Here is a 23,448-nt window from a genome sequence, read left to right as displayed (position 1 = left end):
CCACTTCCACAAATCAAAGCATAGAAGGAAAAGAAGACAAGAAAAACAAAGGCAAAAGCTTGCCTATTTGCAGCTATATCTCAAATGATCTTCATGCGAATAATGTCCCTTAAAACAGCAATCAAGGCCGAATATGAAGAAGATGAGAGAATTAGTGGAATGAAAGTCCTGTGTTTGATTAGGGATTTTGAGTTGCAGAAGATGAAGGAGTCTGAGTCGGTGAAAGAGTACTCTGACAGACTTCTCAGCATTGCCAACAAAGTGAAATTGCTTGGTTTTGTGTTAAATGATTCCAGGATCGTTGAAAAGTTGTTGGTCACTGTTCTAGAGAAGTTTGAAGCCACCATTATTACTCTGGAGAACACTAAAGACCTGTCAAAGATTTCTTTTACAAAGCTCTTGAATGGTTTACAAAAACAAGAGCAAAGGAGATCTATGAGGCAAGAAGGGGTGATTGAAGTTGTCTTACCTGTTAAGCATCAAGACAACCACAGGTATAAAAATAAGAAAAATTTCAAAAACCAATCGACAAATAAAGATTCATCTGCCAATTATCAGAAGGAAAAAGGAGGTTTCAAAAAATCCTATCCACCTTGCCGCCATTGTGAGAAGAAAGGTCATCCACCATACAAGTGTTGGAGAAGACCTGACGCCAGATGTTCCAAATGCAATCAACTTGGACATGAAGCTGTGATCTATAAAGTCAAAGGTCAGGTGAAAGAAGTAGATGCACAGGTAACTATTCAAGAAGAAGAAGATCAATTGTTTGTGGTCACTTGCTCCTCAGGCACAGAATCAAGCGAGAGTTGGTTGATTGACAGTGGGTGCACAAATCACATGACATATGACAAGGAGTTTTTAAGGAATTAAGAGACACTGAAGTTAAGAGAGTGAGAATTGGCAATGGTGAACACTTGGAAGTCAAGGGAAAAGACACAATAGTTATAACAAGCTATGAAGGTATAAAATTTAGTCTAGATGTTTTATTTGTACCTAAAATTGATCAAAGTCACTTAAGCGTTGGTCAGTTACTTGATAAAGGATATAAAGTGTTGTTTGAGAATAAGCAGTGTGTGATCAGAGATTCTAGTGGCAAAAACTTGTTCAATGTCAAAATGAAATGAAAAAGCTTTGCTCTAAATCCGACGACCTTTATATCCTTCATCCAACCATGCCAACATCATTCAATTCATCCAACCATGCCAACAGTAGAACCACTTATATAGCTGGCCTGAGTCGAAGTTACAAGATAATCCTAAAGCTGGTTCAAAACCGCTCCTTAAATTTCAATTTCACCTATGTAAACCCACGTCATCAAGTTATGGCATGATATACAATTTAATTCATCCAACGGTGTCAACTAATTCAACTTTTAGCCAAAAGGTAACTTAGATGGACCAAGATGAGGTCATACTCACTCAATTGCTCCCGAAAATATAAAAACTACTTTGAAATGGTCTAAAACAATAAGAACAAGTCCCAAAAGTTCGAATAACTCAAATACGAGCCAAATATGTCGGCTACGTCGAAATAGAGTCACCGAAACCGAGCTCAGCCAACGTTAGAAGGCACGTGAGTCAGAATATTGATTTGGTTTGGTTATGGGGTGACTATGGAGCAGGATGTCGCAAGGGTTGCCGAACCAGGTTCGGTTGCAGGTAAATTTGGGTGTGCGGGTCACTAAATGCCCATGTTTTGATGAAGCATGGGCTCTACATGCCTTTACATTTGAACCTTAAGACGCCTTTCATCAGGACCACCTTCATGAATACTATGTTGTCCACTCCAAATCTTAAGCTCCTACGCCTCTCATCAGAATAATTTTTCTGTCTACTCTGATTTGTGCGCATTCTCGCCCTGATCTGTTGTACGGCGTATTGGTAGTCTGGACTAACTCGAATCCCAGCAACTCTCATTCACCTACCTCGTCCCCAGCAAACTTAGGACCTACACCATTTCCCCTATTATGCTTCAAACGGTGTCATCTCAATAGTTGCTTCGAAGATGTTGTTATAAAAGAACTCCATAAGATACAACTTAAATTCTCAACTACCTGCAAAATCCAACACACAGGCACGCAATATATCTTCCAAGATATGGTTCAAATGCTCCATCTAACCATCGGTTTGTGGATGGATACCAGTAATGAAGTCAACGCGAGTACTCAATGTTATGAAAAACTATGATAGATATTGGGTGCACAGCGTGGGTCTCAATCTGACATTGTCGATACTTGCACTCCATATAGTCTAACAATATCTCTCATGTATAGTTAGCCTAACGGTCAATAATATAGGTATCCTCCCCAAGTAAAAAGTATATGGACTTGGTAAGTTTTTCAACGATCATCTACATCATTGTATATCCTTTCAGAATTTTTGTAGACCCACTGTTGAAGTTCATTACTATATTTCATATTTCCAATATGGAATGCTCAAAGGTTGCAACAACCATACCATCTTTGGTTGGTCATAATCCATCAACCATCACCCCTTAAGGCCATAAATGAGTCTCTTGAGGTCATAAATAACTCCCACTTGTTGATACACCATTAATTTTCTAACAACCTACATTAACTCATGGATCTTACCTAATTATCCTTAAGATCATAAATAGCCCCATATAAAGTTTCATATCATAAATCAGCCCCTTATAAAGTTTCATATCATTTAGAGTTCTTTACGGTCTTGAAAATATCATAGAATTCTTATGGAGTACTTTTGGTCATTTACCAACCCAAATCTTGGTTTAAATCCTCGACATATTCCAATGACCTTGAATATTTTCATAATCCTTCTAAACCATCACATAAGGAAAAAATTTATACTATGCAAAGGTCATTTGGGTCATAAGCCAGTGAGCCATGATTATAGGGGATTTTGGTCATGTTTTAGCTACCCATGGCTTTGCCCCTAACCTAATCCAATGACCACAAAATTTCATACATAACCTTGTCATGTCATTTGAAGCTTTCCATTACAATTTCATGAGGAAAAGAGTCCATTTAGTAGGTTCATGGCTCAGGTGCATCCTTGAAATCAACATTCATGTGGATACTAATGCTGGAAAAATATCAAATATTTAACCCAACCTTAATTCCAACCCTTTTTTTAAAGTCATTTAAGATAACTTGATTTCTTCTATTAACTAGATTAATGGTTTAACCAATTTCATGTATTACTTGGACTTTCAAGTCACATCCTCAAAACCATGCTAAATTGGACTTTCAAGTCACATCCTCAAAACCATGCTAAATTGGACTTTCAAGTCACATCCTCTAAACCTTGCTAAATGTCCAACAACAGACCCATTTACCTATATATCCTCACAAACTAAATTTAAAAGATTCTCCTGGTAGAAAGAGGGTACAGATAATTGGTATTGCAGAGGCATAGTGGATATCATTACATGTAATAGAACTTGGGATACTAAATCCAACTTCAAATAAAGGGTCTTGAAACGTTGACTACCACAATACCTTTGGAACATCTTGAAATGGGCTATTTTTCTAAAAAAGAAAAAACAAAAAACAAAAAACAAAACAAAGGTTTACATTGAGGTATGAAATATATTGGTGTAAGGGTATAGGGAAGATTACCATGGAACTTTTAGTTGATTTAGAGACAAATTCTACAATTGTAATCATGGCGATCCTTCGCCCAAATCATTCTTAAATTTAAGACATATCCTGAAAGTCTCGTATTGTAGTCTATCTCCATAAAATTTCTATAACACTTTGACCATGATCGTAACACCTCATTGATACTTTTAAATCACCTTAGAGGCTCTAAAAATGCAACCTTGACATCTTTTCAACCCATAATTGTCATCATACTATTATATAGACATTATTCTCATATTCTCTAGTAGAGTTTAGGTGACATCTCCGTAGTTGGCCCCATAACGTAAGTGTTGGGTTATGGAGCATGCTGCTTATTTATAGCTCGTTCTACGGTTCTACGTAATACAGCTATATGTGGTAAATGTCATATAATGTAAATGGTCATATATAGTGAAACAATATATAATAAAAGGTTATAGATGATTATATATGGTAAAGTTATAGTAAACTGAACCATATATATACAATCTTAGTATGTACTTTCTGCCTTCTCTATATTGTCTCTTACCGTCCATACTTAAAGTCATCAGTATAAATCTTTATTCAATTTTCCTCCTCTCATTTTCTCTTTCCTGTTCTTTGTGATCATCTAGATCGTGTGTTGTGTTATTGTGTGATCCTATGCACTGGTATCAAATTTAGGCGAGATTCATCATGATCAGTGAAGATCGAAAGCTCAAATGTTGGAATTGAGAAGTTTGATGGATCCGATTTCGATTTTTGGACGATGCAGATTGAAGATTATATGTACGAGAAAGATCTTCACAAACCCCTGTAGGAGGTGAATTCGGATACAATGAACACGGAGCAGTAGAAGCTCAAGGATCGGCAGGCCTCAGGGTTGATCTGGTTGACGCTATCAAAAAATGCTGCGTTCAACATCATCAAGGAGAAGACATCATCAGATCTGTTGAAGGTACTGTTGAGTATGTACTAAAAAACGTCGACTATGAACAAGGTGTATTTTATGCGGAGATTGTTCAATTTACAAATATGTGACGGTGAATCTATTGCTAATCATATAAATGAATTCAATATGATTGTAAGTCAACTGAGATCGGTGGAAATTAATTTTGAATATGAAATTAAAGCATTGGTTTGATGTCATCTTCACCGGAATTGTGGGAAAATAATATTTTCAGACCCTCTGCAATCAAAGCAAGTTCACGATTAGGAGTTTATTGATGAACCCCTCATCATCTCTATATAACAGCATAAATACCACTTGCGTAAACGTATCATAAAAAGAGATATAGTATAGTAATCTAGACATACCTTCACGTAGATGTGTCTTTTCCCATCATCAATTCTCACATTGCAGACTTCTGATTTTGGTTTCTTCATCAAACCTTCAGTATTATTCAATTCAATCATAATGAGCAACAAATCATCGAGTTTGGTCAAGAATTGAGGGTGATATTATCTACTAAAATTCCTCAAAACCCCAAAATCGTACCTTACATTTCCAAGTTCAATCTCCTTCTATAGTCCCTCTTGGGTCACGAATCCTTCCTGAAAGTGTAAATCGTCCTCTAACGAGTCTATACCAATCAACCACGATCAATTTCATACCCTGCAGAGTGAGAATTTAGAATATGAAACTCTAAAGCCAACCCATAAAAGTCATCTTAAACTCGAAACACGTACTCTCCCTTCACAAACCGGGCTCAGCTACTGTTGGTGGACGGAGATGGGAAAAATTTGTCCGTCTCTACCCTGCTCCAGAGACGTTTCTACCGTCAAGCTGATTTTGAATCAATTTAATTTAATAAAATAATAATAATAATAATAATCAAATTTCATTAAAAGAAAATAATTTAAAAATCTATACATTTCTTTAAGTACTAAAAAAGGTTTATTTTCAATCACTTTTAGCATGTATTTTAAAAATGTCAAAAGTTTAATTAATTTTTTTTCTAAATATAGAATAAATTTGACTTTCCTTTAAATTATGCTATTTTTTTAATTATTATTTTATACCTTCTTAAATAAATGGATGACTATTTAATTTTCAATTTTAAAAATTGGGTTAGCTTTCTTTTATCATTTCTTTACCATAAAATCTATTATTTGGAAGAAAGTATTTAAGTTCTAAATAAGATTTGAAAGCTTTCTTTTATCATCGAAAGAAAGGATTTAAATTCTAAATAAGATTTTAAAAAAACATAACATTTTAATGATTATTCGACCATTTTCATGTTCTTAAATAAACGTTTAAAATTTTAGTCATATTCCAAAAATAAAATAAATTAAAGTAATTGAGGTATGCTCTATTTCCCAAATTCAAGTTAAATAGATTAGAAATGCTAAATACTAACGAAATGAGATGGACCTCCTAATAGGAAACGACTCCCGGTGATATTTGGAGCAACTTCGAGGGAGGGAAGACAAGGGTACTCGCAACTTCGAGGGACGGAAGACAAGCGTACTCGAATTTAGCGAAATACCGGCTAAGGCCAACCAAGTATGGTTGGACGACTTGTTTGATGCATGAGACACGTGCCTCGTGGCCCTTGTATGTGTCATTTATGCTTTATATTTATGACGTTGTGACTATATTATATGATAATGCTGTATAATGTATGACGTATGATGACATAATTGAGTTAAATGATAATGCCATATGATATTATATGATGTTTTATGATGATGTTATATGATGACGATGATGCATGACAACATGACGATGTAAACCGAATCTTTAAATAATTAATTATTTATATTTATATTTATATAAATGAAGATTCTTAATTAATTAATTATTTATATATAATTAATTATCTCTCTTTCTATATTTGTGAAGGTAAACCGTACTAATTAATGAATAAATTATTATCAATTATAAACATTAAATTAATTAATTTTAATCATTAAATAATATTTTTATTTTAAATTTCAACTTTCACCATTAAAAACTAAATACTGATACACATTAAATAAATTGAACTTATTTTATTATAAATAATAGTTTTAATAAATATGGTATTATGTCGATATAAGTTAAATAGAAAAAATTTAAGGAAACATACCCGTTTTAATTTATGTTAATTTTTTTGTTTATATTAATTTATAAAAATAAAACAATTTAGTGCATTAACATTATTAATTTATATTAATTTTTTGTTTATATTAATTTATAAAAATAAAACAATTTAGTGCATTAACATTATTATCCTAATTTTTCGATATAAACAAAGAGAAAAAATAATAATAAGATACATATAACTACTTAATTATTATCAATTATTTTATTTCCACAATGTTTCCAAATCATCGTTACTTAGAACATTTACATCGAGATCGATGTGTAAACGATACGGGGTGGTCAAGAACTAGAGGGAATTGATAGTAATTTTCATCCCAGCTTGGCAGTGGCCTGGGGTGGTGCATATGAAGAAGCTGTTTCCTCTTGAGAGAGTGATTTCATCCTTGCCTGAATTGAACACTTTGGCGCCTCTGGGAGCTATGCAGCTTCTATAACCCCCCTCGTCCACTGCCACCACGTTGTGAACTGTCGGGTTATAGTTGAATCCTACAAAAAAAAAAGTATGTATTCATTGCGATTTGCGATTTACGTAATGTAACGACCCAGATCCTCTTTGGGCTTACCCTTTCGGGTTTCCCCTCAAGGCTTTAAAACGAGTCTGCTACTTGGCTTAGTGTTTTGATACAATTTATTTTATCTCCAGGATTTGGTTAGTTAGTAGAATATTTTCGACTTTCGATCCCACTTCTGTTTTTCATTCTTAATATAGTATCAGAGCATTATTCTTAACAGATAAGATTACGCAAGTAAAACATTACTATTCAACTATCAAAACGGAGAGTTGAAAACTCACTTAATATGTCACCGGCTCTAAACACCTTCCCATTAGGCCATCCTTCCACGCCCAGGTTCCATCCGTTCGAGTCGCCAACAACAAAAGTTGTAGCAGCATCGCCATGTTCGAAGCCAAGCAGCAGCAGCAACGCCATTGCAACAGCCACCGTGCTCATCGAAACCACTCCGCTGCTCCCCTCGTGTCGAGCCATTCGTGAAGTCGAAGTAGCTCTCAAAAAAGATATGGAAAACAATTGTGTTCCTTTGAAGCTTGAAAATGATGGTTATAAAGATATGTAAAACATACCAAACTTGCCTTTTTCTTTTCCTTTGTTTCCTGCGGAGGAGTAGTGGGCCGTTTTGCAATTGATTATGTCTCCTCCTTTTGCTATTAAAAGAAAGAGAAACAATCTTCCTCCTTTCTCTCTGGTAACCTCTCATTCCTTCTCCAATTATCTCTCCTCAGCCAAAAAAACAGACAAACAATAATTGACAGGTTTAATTTGAGGAAAAAATGAGAATGGCTTTACCCAATTCACAAGACAAGATTTACTAGGAGATAGATATGATCAGTAAGATATATATTAAATCTTAATTTTATTTGTCCTATTTGTTTTTAGAAATCACAGCCAATCATGATTAAATCTCATTAAATCATGACAATTAATTAGTTGAGTTAGAAACTAAATGCGAATAATTTATATGAATTCTAGGAAATCACATTAGATTCATAATATTAGATCAATAAATTTATATCAGTAGACAAATAAATAGATTAAAAATAAAATGGCAAAGAAAATTTGTGAACAAAATTAAAAGGGAGTAAATATAGATAAAGAGAAAAACCAGAAAAGCAAAAGGCCACATAGTAAATAGAGATAAAGAAAAAAGCAAGTAAAACATCAGTTACTATTCAACTATCAAAACGAGAGTTGAAAACTCACTTAATATGTCACCGGCTCTAAACACCTTCCCATTAGGCCATCCTTCCACGCCCAGGTTCCATCCGTTCGAGTCGCCAACAACAAAAGTTGTAGCAGCATCGCCATGTTCGAAGCCAAGCAGCAGCAGCAACGCCATTGCAATAGCCACCGTGCTCATCGAAACCGCTCCGCTGCTCCCCTCGTGTCGAGCCATTCGTGAAGCCGAAGTAGCTCTAAAAAAAGATATGGAAAACAATTGTGTTCCTTTGAAGCTTGAAAATGATGGTTATAAAGATATGTAAAACATACAAAACTTGCCTTTTTCTTGTTTCCTGCGGAGAAGTAGTGGGCAGTTTTGCAATTGATTATGTCTCCTCGTTTTGCTATTAAAAGTAAGAGAAACAATCTTCCTCCTTTCTCTCTAGTAACCTCTCATTCCTTCCCCAATTATCTCTCGTCAGCCCACCTCACCCGAAAAAACAGACAAACAATAATTGACAGGTTTAATTTGAGGAAAAAATGAGAATGGCTTTACCCAATTCACAAGAAAAGATTTACGTGCAGATAGATATGATCAGTAAGATATATATTAAATCTTAATTTTATTTGTCCTATTTTTTTTTAGAAATCACAGCCAATCATGGTTAAATCTTCATTAAATCATGACAATTGTTTAGTTGAGTTAGAAACTAAATGCCAATAATTTATATGAATTCTAGTAAATCACATTAGATTAATAATATTAGATGAATAAATTTATATCAGTAAACAAATAAATAGATTAAAAATAAAATGGCAAAGAAAATTTGTGAACAAAATTAAAAGGGAGTAAATATAGATAAAAGAGAAAAACCAAAAAAGCAAAAGGCCACACAGCAAATACAGATAAAGAAAAAAAAAATAAGAAAAGCAAATATAGAGGACAGGAAAGCACAGAATGACTTAAATAACTCTATCAACTTTTTTATACCAGAGAAACCATATAAAATAAGATTTTTAATAAAAACATAATTATAGATATATAACATTTCAAAACTTTTAACAATGGACCCATGTAAATTAGAAAAATAATTTTATAGAGTTCAAACTTGAAATTGATGTCATGGGCTCATCTAGGTTGGCTTGGATTTCAAAGGACAGAATCGAACTTTCATTAATGATAACTTCTCGACATCAACCTAAGCTAATCAAGTAAGTGGTCTTACTATCGGCATAGTTATATTTGATGTTGACACGTGCCTCGTGGTTCGGCACGTGTCATATATATTGATATGTGTGAGTTGTTTGTGGATTGATATGCTTATCATATGTTATGTATATGTTATAATATGTGAATTACGGTACGATGTGTTCAATGATATGTTTGAGATAGGATACGATAAGGATGCACAAGACGAAATGTGACGATAGGAGTAAGATACGTTCATGAAACGTTAAGGTTAGGTTACATACCGAAGTGCTATGGATATGAGAGATTGATAAAAGAATATGGTTAGGTTATGTGTAGTGAGGGATATGGGTAGAAAGGGATAGGTTTGTGATAGATTGATAGAACAATAGCGTTAGGATACGTTCATGTGATGATATGACTAAGGTACGTTCATGTAACGACATGACTGTGATAGATATAAGACGTTAAGGCTATGATAAGTAAGGGAACAATATGACCAAGAAGTGTTTACGCTATGATATGATTATGATACGATATGTGTATGACGGATATATATATATATATATATATATATATATATATATGTATGTGTGTGTGTGTGTGTGTGTGTGTGTGTTGTCATATGATATAAAATATGTTATGGTATGAGATATGTGATAAATTGAATTATTTATGATATGATATATTGTGATGCAATATGTGCGGAAGAAAAGAAAAATGACCAACAAGGGATGAAAAATATTTAGAAAAATTACAGAGTTTTCGAAGAAAATAATAATAAAATATTCGGAAAGTGTCAAATTACCAAAATACCCCTAGAAGGATGGATAATCACGAAAATGCCCCTCTAATCATAATCAGAGCATCTACCNCGTTGGATCTCTTCCAAAATTGGATATGATCTAGAAGACGGACAGATCATCACATCCAGCGGCTGGTATTCAAAACGAAAGTCGGTGAGGCTCTGATCGGAGTAGATATTTCCAGCGGATATTCCATAAAATTCAAACCACCAATTCACGACGATTCTGGAGCTCTCAATGTCGGTTTAAGCTTCTCCTATAAAGTCTGAAGTTGGGGCAACAATATGGAACAAGAATCGAGCAAGGTTGAGAGCCCATTCAAGAGTTATGAGCGTTTAGATTGTGGGTCTCCTACTCTCTGATTTCTTCCAAATTCGAGAGCAATTCTCCATCATTTCTCCCCAAACGTATTCCTATAGTTTCTAAGCAAGATTAGCCACAAGTTCTATGAAGGAATGAAGTGCTGAAAGTGCCCAGAAACCATTTCCCCAATTCAATCCCCCATTGAAGAACTTAAAGGAAAGCTTGAAAATGCAATCCGGGGATACACAATGATTCACCGAGCAAGAACGATCCCAATAAGTTTCTGCACCTCCACAGAGTGTTTCCGTTGAAGACCACGAAGAGAAATAACCTCGGGAGCGTGTCCAATTGAAGGAAATCGATTTCGGGCTTAAGTTGGGGATAAGTGACGAAATCCTATCTACGGTCCCTTTTCTTTCAAATTAATGATTTCTTTAGCTTCAGATGAAGGATTTGAGTAATTTTGATGAAGGAATCGAGAGTCGAAACGTCATAGAACAAGTTACCCAAGGGATCGAAAATTCGACGTTTCGGGATGTTGCATACCGAGAATGATCTCTCAAAATTAAGGTCCCACACTCAAAGAATGTCCTCCAAACTAATTCATGTAGCTTGAGGAAAGGATATGGAAGAGATTCCATGGAGAANGAAAATTGGTTGCCCAATAATGAATCCCCTATTTTAGCTCCGGCGAGAAAAATAATTTTGGACGAACTTTGGAGGTGAATATCTTACGCTACGATAAACAAAAAGAAACTAGACACAATAAGGAGTCTGTGGAAGAATATATATATATATATATATATGTTGTCATATGATATGAAATATGTTATGGTATGAGATATGTGATAAATTGAATTGTTTATGATATGATATATTGTGATGCAATATGTGCGGAAGAAAAGAAAAATGACCAACAAGCGATGAAAAATATTTAGAAAATTTATAGAGTTTTCGAAGAAAATAATAATAAAATATTCGAAAAGTGGCAAATTATCAAAATACCCCTAAAAGGATGGATAATCACGAAAATGCCCCTCTAATCATAATCAGAGCATCTACCGTGACCATCTGAGCAAAATCTTTCAAACCTTGAATCTCAGCTTGGATCTCCTCCAAAATTGGATATGATCTAGAAGACGGACAGATCATCACATCCAATGGCTGGTATTCAAAACCAAAGTCGGTGAGGCTCTGATCGGAGTAGATATTTCCGGCGGATATTCCATAAAATCCAAACCGCCAATTCACGACGATTCAGGAGCTCTCAATGTCAGTTTAAGCTTCTCCTATAAAGTCTGAAGTTGGGGCAACAATATGGAACAAGAATCGAGCAAGGTTGAGAGCCCATTCAAGAGTTATGAGCGTTTAGATTGTGGGTCTCCTACTCTCTGACTTCTTCCAAATTCGAGAGCAATTCTCCACCATTTCTCCCCAAACGTATTCCTATAGTTTTTAAGCAAGATTACCCACAAGTTCTATGAAGGAATGAAGTGCTGAAAGTGCCCAAAAACCATTTCCCCAATTCAATCCCCCATTGAAGAACTTAAAGGAAAGCTTGAAAATGCAATCCAGGGATACACGACGATTCGTCGAGCAAGAACAATCCCAATAAGTTTCTGCACCTCCACGGAGTGTTTCCGTTGAAGACCACGAAGAGAAATAACCTCAGGAGCGTGCCCAATTGAAGGAAATCGATTTCGGGCTTAAGTTGGGGATAAGTGATGAAATCCTATCTATGGTCCCTTTTCCTTCAAATTAAGGATTTCTTTAGCTTCAGAGGAAGAATTTGAGTAATTTTGATGAAGGAATCGAGAGTCGAAACGTCGTAGAACAAGTTACCCAAGAGATCGAAAATCCGACGTTTCGGGAAGTTGCACACCGAGAACGATCTCTCAAAATTAAGGTCCCACCCTCAAAGAATGTCCTCTAAACTAATTCATGTAGCTTGAGAAAAGGATATGGAAGAGGTTCCATGAAGAAATCGGGCCTTGAAAACCCCCAAAATTGGTTGCCCAATGATGAATCCCCTGTTTGGAGGCGAATATCTTAGGCTACGGTAAACAAAAAGAAACTAGACACAATAAGGAGTCTGTGGAAGAAAATTGGAAGTAATTCAGATACCGGAAGCTCAAGAATGGAGGTCCCGAACGAGGTAAGTAGCCACATTGGATTTTTCTTAAGAAATACTTAGGAATCGCTTGGATTTTCATATGAACCCTAAACGAAGTATGACACAAGGATATATGAAAGAAAAATCCAAAAAATCATGAGTTAAGGCTTTAAACCGACCAAATTACTCGGGATTTAAGGAACATTAAGATAACCCACTAAATGATTTCTACTATTTCTACACGCGATTCCTAAGCCATTTCTACAAGTATTTCTACACAAGTATTTCTACCAGTATTTCTTCATAGATATTTGTTAACCAACCAATTTGTTAACCTCCCCAAGCCATTTTTTATTGCACTTGAACTGATCGGTCCTCACAAGTTCATAGTTGATTTTGGACCTTATAAATCATTGAAGAGGTTTCAAGGAATTTGGAGGTAGAGGAGGAGCATTAGAATAGATGCTAAATAGTTGGTTTTTGCAGTCAAGCTTCCTTCCGCCTTAGCACTTGAGGGCCAATCTCCGTTTGGCCCGAGGAAACCTAGAGTTATAATCATGACATGAAACTGGTTAAAAACTTCACCCTAACCCAATACAAATCANAAAAAAAAAAACAGAAAAACAATAATTGACACGTTTAATTTGAGAAAAAATGAGAATGACTTTACTCAATTCATAAGACAAGATTTATGTGGAGATAGATATGATCGGNCAAATGCACTGTATTTGATTTGTGGCCAAGCTAGAGTTTGAGTGATTGGATTTATATCCTATTCCTGACAGAAAATGAGATATTCAAATGATTTATTTTTTATCGAATGACACCATTGTGAATGCACTACCCGACAGACGAATCTAGTGAATGCACTACCCGACCATAAATTCTTGACAAAGATGTCAAACAAAAGATGTCAAACAAAAGAGGCCTATGAAGGTTAGAGAAATAAGATGAAATTAAAGATATTATTGATCCATACATAAATTATTAAAATTAAATATAAAAAAGTACATCATGAGAAGGGAGAGGGATAAGGATAGGGATGAATTATATAAAATTCTTTAGAAAATTTGGAATTTATTAGTTCTAAAGGAAGAACAACAAGAATAAAAACATAAAAAAGAAAGAAAAAAAATGGTAAAAGGAGAAAAGAAAAAGCTAGCATGGTTTGCCTACACGACATTCAAGTGTTCCCGCGAAGCGTACAAGTCTCTTCACATAAGACCCTGGCTTGAACGAAATCATGTCATACCTCGTCAAGTCCTTCTTCTTCCCTTTGGTTTGGTCTCCCGACCCAACAAACACCGCACCATTCAGAAACAAATCCCCTTCCGATCTCCACGACCACTTCTTCCACTCACTCTCATCTGCATACTCTCTCTTTGTTATCGTTTTTGCATTGATGTTCTGTGGCGCAATGAATCGGTTGCCTTGGCTCACGATGGTTGGATGCTGGCTACCTCCGATGGCATACATTAGCCAATGGGTGTAGTCATTGTTCACCACATGGAAGAACCCAAATCTACACCTTGGCATTCTTTGCACTAATCCCCTCCCGAAGTGGTTGAATGCGAGCGTTATTTGCATGATCTCGTCCTCTTTGTAGCTATCGCTTGCTCCGAATAACATAGCCTGTTCATATATAGATGATATTGTGTTAGGAAGCACGACAAGTCCACAATAGTGTGATTCCATACTGTGTGATACCATGTTAGGAATCACGACAAACCCACGATGGTGTGATACCATGTTAGTGTGATACCATGTTAGGAACCACGACAAACCCACATTGGGGTGTGATACCATGTTAGGAACCACGACAAACCCACATTGGGGTGTGATACCATGTTAGGAACCACGACAAACCCACAATAGTATGTCACAAACAAAGCAGAATGTCATAAATGAAATAATTAGTTACCTCGTTGTGATGAGTGAAATGACTATTGGAAATGGTGATGCCAGTGGAACCCATGATGGCATCGATGAGGCCGTCTTGGCATGCATACATGGAAACATGGTCGATCCATACATGAGAAGAGCCGAAGATGGAGATACCATCGCCATCGCTTTGTGTTCTAAATCCATAATGATCAACGGAATCTCTAATATAGCCACCGGATTTGGAGATGATATTATGGATGTGAAGGCCATGGATGATAACATTGTGGGCGAATTGAATGGTGAGGCCAGCGCCATAGGCAATGTGTACATTAAAGCCACGAGCATCGATGGTCTTGTCGCTTGAGATCATCAGCTCTTGTGCTAGCCGGATGACCATGCTACGTCCAAAAATGATCCAAAGTGGACCTTTTTGAATCACGCCATAGCGGAGGGTTCCTGGCTTCGGGTCAACCAAGTTATCATCAGATGCGTCGGTCACCACGTAGATGCGTCCTCTCTTTCCGCCGATGGTTTGGTGGCCGAACCCTAACGGGCACTCAGCTAGCTTCTTTCGATTCTTAGCCCAATTTTTATCGCATCTCCAGCATCTATCGATCGGGTTTGTCTTCAAACATGGTCCTTTATATTTATTGAGACTCCTTCTTGTACTATTGTCACCCACTATTGCCCTGCCAAAACAAACCATATTTTCGTTACAGGACAGTTCATGATATTCATATTATTTCATTTATTCACAAACACTTTTTTTATTATGGATCTACTTACAGATGGACGGCGACGTTCAAATGCTCAGTGACGCTTTCTGGGTTAGGATTGTAGGCATCTTGGGCTACTTTCTTAGCCTCATTAGCACGAGTGAGCCAATATTCATCATGGTCATCGACATTGGCATCGGTACATGCCGCGACAAAGTACAACAACGAGAAGACGAACAACGTTCTAAACCCGGCCATTGTTATGCTTTTTTGTCTCTCTCTCTTTTTTTTTTTCTTTTCCTTTTTGTGTTGACCTAGAACCGCTGGTGAGGATGAGTGAGCTCTCGAGAGAACCCCAAAGCCAAAATCACCAGATGATCTAGGCCAACCACGAATGCTTTTGCCTTGATGATTGATGATTATGAGGAAGGATTGTTGAGTTTATATACTCATTGTGGGCTTCCAATAATGGATTTTTAATGCCTAAAATTAGAAAGTTCATAGAAAAAGATGGCGACAAGATCGTTACCAATTCAAATTATTAGTAAATTCCTTGATTTTGTTTAGATTTGTGTGGTACCTGTCATGTTACATTAATAACTAATATAAAATATTTAGAGTCGTAATCATCACTTACATCGATTATAAATGTCAAATATTCTTAATATTCATAATAATCTAAGAAGTATGGTATGGTTGGATTGAGTTGTAACTCTATTTTTTAGTCGGACCAGACAAAATTTGATTGATGAACTCAACTAATTTTTTCGATTTTTCAAATTCAACTCAACTCAAACCGAAAAAAGAAAATTTAACCCAACTCAATCTTGATCAGATTCATAATGGTTTAAATTGGATAGTTCAAATTGATCGAGTTCTCAAGTCATATGAATAATGCTATGAAATCATAAATATAAATGGATCGAGATCTGATTTGTTCAAACAGTACTATTAGTTCTTATAAACATACGTTTATGATTGGATAGTTATGTTGTTGTCTATTTCTTTGTCTGATGTTAATTGTCTATCAATTTGGACGAGAAGAGTGCTATAAGAATTGAAGTCTCTTCGATAATCGACTCCACATGAATGATTTGGAATTAGACAGTATCATAAGGTTGAAAACAAGGTGAGACATGTGGCCAAAGGTGGAAGGTGCATGGTGAGCGCGTGACGGTGTGTGACGAGCTTTGGTTTGTCCTATTTGACTTCTTTTGGCTTGTTTTTATCGATATTGATCTATATTGACCTTAAAAATTATTGAATATAGATTAAATTAAAGGAATTGGGAAGAAATAACCACTTTAATGGTGTGATACGCGAGAAAAGAGTTGAGCGATATAAGTAAGTAACATATCGAAGGTCCTAAACAAGTTTAACTAATCCTCGCGGAATCCCTGACTGAAATGCTATGTGCTAAGTTGTGAACATTAAGTATTCCTAATCATCGGGTTGGGTACTACTTCAAGCTGCTAAAAGAGTTTACTAGACGGGCCATATTTGACCGAGAGCGTGTCTTACATATGAGTCGAAAATTTGTAGTAAGCATAAACAAAGCCAACGGATAAAGCTTAATGATTAGATCGAGGATCCGATCTAGACCAAAAACCTACAAACAACCTGTTACAAATAAAACTTAAAACATATCGAAAGATAATTAATAAAGCTTGTTAATAACATTAAGTTAACTATTTACTGAGTAAATTAATTACTCACCAAAGTTCGAGAAACATATCTTATCTTTTGTGAGCTGAACAAAAGTATCAAGCCATGCAACCAAAACGTCTCAATCTTAACCTTCACTTTGATGAATATCCATCGAACCTAACACCACATGAACTTTGATCCTTCTAAGTGACGTTATCCATTTTTAATGAAGATCACCTGATAACCTATCGTTGTTGATCCATGGTTTATCCATATTCGAGGAATTTATACAAAGATATTATGTACAAAAGAATTAAGAATGGATTGACTTTTATTTTTTAAGTTCAATCTTGATCCAAGTTTGGATGTCATCCGAGACATCCGCCTCGTTTAACTTGTTTATAACTTCGTCTATATTCATTAACGATAATGAGAATATTTGTTAAAATCATCACGCCTAAATAGTGTGAAAGTTATCTGTTTATAATCAAATAAATTACGAGGATTTGGAGAGAATAATAAATAGAAAGAACAATAAATGAAAAATATATATAATAAACAGTAATAGAAGGCAAATATCTTGACTATAATAAACTATCAAATATGACATATATGGTAAACTATAATTCAGTACTAAATATGATATAAGAGTTACGGTATTTATAAGATCGTATATTTATTACTCGTCTCGTTGCCAATTGATCTTACAATGGAACTATATTTATCTAATTTGGTATGAGCCAAAATAGGTATTTGATTCAAAATTCATCGTCAATCTAAGAATGGTGAACCCAAAAAATTAACCAACAAATTCAATGTGGAAACGAACGAATAAAGAAAGAGATAGAGAGAGAACCTCGTGAAAACTGTTGGATGAAAGTCGCACGTCGGCTAATTTAGGGAATGATCATGAGTTTATAATTAAAGAATACTATCTCTATTGATATGAGGCCTTTTGGAAAGTCACGAGAGTTTATACTCAAAGTGGACAATATCATATCATTGTGGAGAGTCATGTCAATGAAAAATGACGTTATTTTATACTTAGCCTACGACAATGACTATGATTAAACGAGATTGTTTAAGTAAAATACAAATCCATTTTGCTTTGGTTTTTCTTTTCTAAATTGTAAATTATCATAATTAATATGCCATAATTTTTTTCATACACGACTAGATTCACCGAATCGAGTTCCGAGAGGTTTGACCTATTTTTGTTTGATTTTCGATATGATTTCGATGGTACTAATATTTTCACTTAATATAGGACTTATTCAAGAAGTTTAGGACAATTTAGAGCACATTGCATACCCAAACCAATGAGCAAAAGTAGCATCTAAACCACGTAAGTAGCACCTTAAAATTTTAATTGAAGAAATACTTGTATGGTATACTCGAGCATGCTTTAAGGACGATTACGTGAATAAATTGATATAAAATAAGTCAGTTTGTGTATGATACATTTATGTTGTTATACAGGGATGATTAGGGGTTCATCAGCTAACTCCTAATTGTGAACTCGACTCAATATTTTTAGAACTAGCTAAGATGATTTGTATTCTATCGGGAGCTATTAGGGATCTTTTAGTCAATTTTCTAATAGTAAATCTACCCCGATCAAGAGATGTCTGCTATAGACCTTTATGTTTATGAGTTAGTAGTGTTAGGAATCATGGATCTCCACAATAATCCTCAACAATCCTCCTCTCGAACAAAGTACACAATAAGCCTCAAGGGCCTCCCTTAATCGAGGCTCAACTCCTTTCTCTAGAGCCCTCGAACAAAGTACGCCATTTGTTCGATACTTTAGTCACTTTTGACTACATCTTCAAGGCTCATAATTCTTTGTTTTTCGATATTTGAGGATTCTACTACCATGGCTAAGTTTAGGGCATGACTTTGATACCATGTTAAGAATCACGGATCTCCACAATAATCCTCAACAATCTGTTGGATGATGAAAGTCCCACATGAGCTAATTCAGGAAATGATCATGAGTTTATAATGAAAGAATACTCTCTCTATTGAAATGAGACCTTTTGGGGAAGTCCAAAGCAAAGCCACGAAAGCTTATGCTAAAAGTGGACAATATCATACTATTATGGAGAGTAGTGTTCGTCTAACAAGTAGAACTAGAGTTGAGCCATGAAATGCACGAGCCTTGTACGAGCTTTATGGGTGTAGCTAATGGGTCTTCATCCATTCTCTAACCGTGATCTTGTCCGGATGAGAGTAAGGAACCACATAGGTAGATACATGAGGTGGCTCCCATCTTTATAATTTGTAATGAGATTAAACGAATTTAATAAATGGAAATACCCTAATAATTAATTCCATAATATTAGCTTAGAAAATGAAATCCAAACCACAAGGGTTTGCTGCAACAACGAATATGCGTGTCCAATGTTCCGATTCTCAAGGACTCATTAGACCGCAAATCAACGGTCACCAAGCCGCGTCGCCACCGAATGCAACATCCAACGGTCCAGATAAACTCTCTCTTGTTCTTCCTTATGCGTTCATTTTTTTATTTTTTATTTTATTTCCTCAAATTTCAAGGGCCAGGCTTCACCACGATTTCCTCATTTCTCCCTCTGCGCTCAACCAAAGCTCTTCAATCTCGTCTTCTCGGAAAAAGCTATGGGGAAAGGTCCAGGTCTCTACTCCGACATCGGCAAGAGAGCTAGAGGTTGCTTCATTTCTTCTTCATTTTGTTGTTCCTCTTCTTTTTCTGTATGTAGTTCTCGTTGAAATGATTTTTTTTTTCTTTTTCCGTAGATCTTCTCTACAAGGATTACCAGAGCGACCATAAATTCACCGTCACTACTTACACTTCCGGTGGAGTTGTGAGTTTCTGAATTTTTTTTTATTGGATTTACAATCGGATTTTGTTGCTTTTTTCTTTGTTCTTTATTGCAATCGCAAATTGTTGTTCATTCTTTATGCTGTAATTGCTTTGTGTATCGCTTGTGTTTGGCTGACCGACTTTCTGACCGACGGACCGACTGACCTCGCTTCTTTCTATGTAATTAATATTCGTTTCTTGGTAGGTAGGTCGGAAGGCTGTAATCTTTGTTTCTTAGATTCAAGAATTTATTTCTACTAGTATTGTCATTTTCAGACCCGATGTCGATCTTGTTTTTAATCTATCTGTACCGAGTGCTTAAGAGCTGAAGGATTCTTGGAATTCGTGTCAAGTTTGTTTCGTAATTTTTGTGGAGGTTGTTGAACAACGAATTGAAAATGTTTAGATTTAGCAATGTACGTTCTTTTTTTCGTTTTCTTGGCGGTTGTTCGTATTTCATTTTCTTCTTCCAAGGAATTGGGGACATTCGTTATTGCGTTAGATACGTTGCACGGTTTTCTTAAATTACTTCACCCGAATGCAATTTTTTGACAAGCACTCCCAAGGGAAATCCCCGTTTTTGCCACTCATAAAATTTTTGATATATTGAATACTACCATTTGTCTAAACAATAAGCTCTAATTTCTCTAAGTTTTTCATTATGTTTAGATGTTCATAAAGTTGTTATTGTTTTCATATGTAAAATACTAGTGTATATAGTAATTGCCATAATCTAATTTTACGACGTAATGTATGGCCAACTTTAAGGCATTTGTTATGAGACAAACGTTCGATTCTTTGACCCTTAAATGATGCGGTATGGCACGTATCTTTAATCTTTGTGTTTCTCTTCTATTATTGCTGAACTTTATCTTTGATTTGCTTTTCAGGCTATCAGTTCAACTGGAGTTAAGAAAGGTGAGGTATTTTTGGCAGATGTAAGCACTCAGCTAAAGAACAACAATATCACAACTGATGTAAAAGTTGACACCAACTCCAATGTAAGTTATAAATGAGTAAACATTTGATAATGTTTCCATTTGTTATGAAACTATAGTTAGTTTCACTGAATAAGTTTGTATAATGAAATGCGCAAAGTGTTCGGCATGTAAGTAGTTTCCTTTGGATTGTATTAGAAAAAATACGATTGTGTAGCTGCTGATGTGAAGCCTTATAGCTAAAAGGTTATTTTTGCTTTTAATATAGGTTCACACTACTATTACTATTGATGAACCTGCTCCAGGATTGAAGACAATTTTCAGCTTTCGTGTTCCTGACCAGAGATCTGGAAAGGTAGTTATCAATTTACTTCTCAAATTATGTAATGTTACTGGGACAAAACAAATTGATGATCTCCTGTAGTCTGCTAATAATTGGTAGAAACAGGGATGGCTTCTCCACCCCCATCCTTACCCCCAAAAAGAACTCCGATAACTGCCCAAGTCCGCCCAAGTCCACCGCTAGCAGACATTGCCCCCTTTAGGCTTTTCCTTCCAGATTTCCCCTTAAGATTTTAAAACGCGTCTACTAGTGGGAGGTTTCCACACACTTATATGGCATATTTCGTTCCTCTTTCCAACTGATGTGGAATCTCACAACTCCCATCTTTTGAGAAATTCGTCTGGGGTACATGGGGATAGAGTCTCTCATGGATAAGTTGTTGGAACGAGTTTCTTGCAAGCATTTTTTCCCTGTTACTATATAATTTTATTGAAAGAAAATAGTTAAATTAGTTTATATTTTCAACTATTTTGAACATTTAATAATTTTTATGCATTATTTTACTTTCGTTTTTTAATGAGCATACTGCATATTAGACTGTATCTTAAAGTAGATTAAAGTATAACTATCGTGCAACATTACTTATAAAACAATTTGCACCCCTAGTATGGGCACAGATTGAGATTCTTGCAAGCATCTGGTTTATGATCACCATTTCAGGTTGAACTCCTATATCAACATGAATATGCTGGAATAAGCACTGGCATTGGTCTGACTGCCAGCCCCATTGTTAACTTCTCGGGCGTTGTTGGAAATGACAAACTCTCACTTGGGACGGATTTGTCATTCGACACTGCTTCAGGAAACCTCACTAAATTGAACGCTGGCTTGAGTTACACTCACTCTGATCTTATTGCGGCCCTTACCTTGTAAGAAAGCAAGCTCTTTCCTTTTACCTCTTTTTTTTTTTATATACCGTTGAATTCATTCCAACAGTTATTTTTTATCCTCATTCTCAAAATATTATAACAAAAATGGAGCACTTTTACTCGGATAAACCAACTTTTAGCGAGAGATTTGTCAAGAAAGGATTCTTTCTATCAGAAGATTTTTGGCTCTATTGAAAAGATGATCAACTCTAAATTTGGAAATCTTTCGGAACAATGTTCTTTCCAATAGAACTTTGGGCCCTTCTGTCATAACCTGGACCATACAAATGATATGCCTTTTGTTGTTGACGGTTTACAGGAATGACAAAGGTGATGCTGTCACTGCTTCCTATTACCACCTTGTTAGCCCATTGAGCAACACGGCGGTTGGTGCCGAGCTGTCCCACAGCTTCTCGAGCAACGAGAATACTCTTACAATAGGCACACAGCATGCTCTTGATCACCTGACATCAGTGAAGGCTCGGGTGAACAACTATGGTAGGACAAGCGCTCTAATCCAGCACGAATGGCGCCCAAAATCGTTGTTCACCATTTCAGGAGAAGTCGACACACGGGCTATTGAAAAGAATGTGAAGATCGGTCTGGCCTTGGCTCTTAAGCCTTAGGAGATCTGTTCCTCCTTGGAGTTTACTGGGAGAGTTAAATAAGCTTTTAAATAGCGTCGTAGACAGTTGATTTTTCATATTATCAATTTTTCCCTGCACCAACTGGAACATTGGTAGGTCCTTTTCCGCAATATTTTCAATTCGTTGCATCTGTTGGAGGTCTTGGGGGATTGTGAAAATAATTGACACGAACAGCCACTGTTATTTCGGTGGCGATGTGAACTTTACGGTGGTTTTTTTCTTAAAATTCAATGGAAATCTTTTGCTTCATGAAGGTGTTGTTAACGTCTGAAGAGATCGCACCACCAGACAAAGACCACCATGGTTTTGGGATCAACGTCACCAATTGACCACAGTGGTTTGTCGTTTGGTTATGGCGGAAACTGACAAGAACAACTCTGCTAAATCTGTCTGTTTTTGTGTAATGGTACCTTTTGAGTTCTCTTTTGCCATTCCCACAATCACTTCTCACGATGTTGAAGCAGCAAAGCCAAATTCTGTTCCCTAACTTGGACAATCTCTCGAGTGAAATATTTCAAGTGACATGACGTGTATTCGGAAATCCTTCCGTCATTTGTTCTTAGTAGAAAAGTGTCTCCCAAGCCAATTGAGTTCCTTAACGCCTTCTTTTTTTTTCTTCTCATCATAAGAGCGCAAGTACAACGAAGAGTTGTATGATGCGTTAACGAAGAGTTGTATGATGGGTTCACAAAGAATGAATTGCTCCCGAAAGTCTAGTAATATCATACAACATGTTTTAAAATGAGTTTATAACCTAAAAACATATATACATAGAAGTTTTTGAGGTTATTTTCATAATTTTTC

General features: G+C 35.9%; 3 protein-coding genes across 4 annotated transcripts; 1 reads left to right on the top strand and 2 right to left on the bottom strand.

Annotated features, from left to right (window-relative positions):
• Window positions 1-6,838: 6,838 nt before the first annotated feature.
• On the bottom strand, window positions 6,839-8,621 carry LOC111787786 (basic blue protein-like). 2 transcript variants are annotated; one of them, XM_023667839.1, is made up of 2 exons: window positions 8,387-8,621; window positions 6,839-7,154 (listed from the first exon to the last, which is right to left on the bottom strand). In XM_023667839.1, exons 1-2 carry the CDS (start codon window positions 8,577-8,579, stop codon window positions 6,955-6,957), a joined length of 393 nt encoding a protein of 130 aa, XP_023523607.1. In that variant the 5' UTR covers window positions 8,580-8,621; the 3' UTR covers window positions 6,839-6,954. The 2 variants fall into 2 exon arrangements, with proteins under 2 accessions (XP_023523607.1, XP_023523606.1); XM_023667838.1 differs by lacking the exon at window positions 8,387-8,621 and adding an exon at window positions 7,462-7,719 and having other exon boundaries at window positions 6,845-7,154.
• A 5,146-nt stretch (window positions 8,622-13,767) lies between these two features.
• LOC111787704 (pectate lyase-like) lies at window positions 13,768-15,613 on the bottom strand. The gene is made up of 3 exons (XM_023667733.1): window positions 15,426-15,613; window positions 14,677-15,328; window positions 13,768-14,387 (listed from the first exon to the last, which is right to left on the bottom strand). The coding sequence occupies exons 1-3, from the start codon at window positions 15,611-15,613 to the stop codon at window positions 13,914-13,916; spliced, it is 1,314 nt and encodes a 437-aa protein (XP_023523501.1). The 3' UTR covers window positions 13,768-13,913.
• A 3,921-nt stretch (window positions 15,614-19,534) lies between these two features.
• LOC111789287 (mitochondrial outer membrane protein porin of 36 kDa-like) lies at window positions 19,535-22,893 on the top strand. Its single transcript, XM_023670006.1, has 6 exons — window positions 19,535-19,691; window positions 19,781-19,848; window positions 20,738-20,848; window positions 21,054-21,140; window positions 21,789-21,997; window positions 22,317-22,893. The coding sequence occupies exons 1-6, from the start codon at window positions 19,643-19,645 to the stop codon at window positions 22,621-22,623; spliced, it is 831 nt and encodes a 276-aa protein (XP_023525774.1). The 5' UTR covers window positions 19,535-19,642; the 3' UTR covers window positions 22,624-22,893.
• The last annotated feature ends 555 nt before the right edge of the window (window positions 22,894-23,448 follow it).

The sequence above is a fragment of the Cucurbita pepo genome, chromosome LG02 (assembly GCF_002806865.2).
Source record: "Cucurbita pepo subsp. pepo cultivar mu-cu-16 chromosome LG02, ASM280686v2, whole genome shotgun sequence".
NCBI lineage: Eukaryota > Viridiplantae > Streptophyta > Magnoliopsida > Cucurbitales > Cucurbitaceae > Cucurbita > Cucurbita pepo.
Note: the sequence above shows the minus strand (reverse complement) of the source record. Positions and strands in the feature narration are given on the sequence as shown.

Excerpts from the sequence above, each read along its gene's own strand:
- LOC111787704 (XM_023667733.1), bottom strand. The coding sequence starts at position 15,613 with ATGGCCGGGTTTAGAACGTTGTTCGTCTTCTCGTTGTTGTACTTTGTC. Across the intron at positions 15,329-15,425 it reads TTGAACGTCGCCGTCCATCT|GGCAATAGTGGGTGACAATA; the intron begins GTAAGTAGATCC and ends TTGTTTTGGCAG. Across the intron at positions 14,388-14,676 it reads ATTTCACTCATCACAACGAG|GCTATGTTATTCGGAGCAAG; the intron begins GTAACTAATTAT and ends ATATATGAACAG.
- LOC111789287 (XM_023670006.1), top strand. The coding sequence starts at position 19,643 with ATGGGGAAAGGTCCAGGTCTCTACTCCGACATCGGCAAGAGAGCTAGA. Across the intron at positions 21,141-21,788 it reads CTGACCAGAGATCTGGAAAG|GTTGAACTCCTATATCAACA; the intron begins GTAGTTATCAAT and ends TCACCATTTCAG. Across the intron at positions 21,998-22,316 it reads CTTATTGCGGCCCTTACCTT|GAATGACAAAGGTGATGCTG; the intron begins GTAAGAAAGCAA and ends GACGGTTTACAG.
- LOC111787786 (XM_023667839.1), bottom strand. The coding sequence starts at position 8,579 with ATGGCTCGACACGAGGGGAGCAGCGGAGCGGTTTCGATGAGCACGGTG. Across the intron at positions 7,155-8,386 it reads TAGAGCCGGTGACATATTAA|GATTCAACTATAACCCGACA; the intron begins GTGAGTTTTCAA and ends TTTTTTTTGTAG.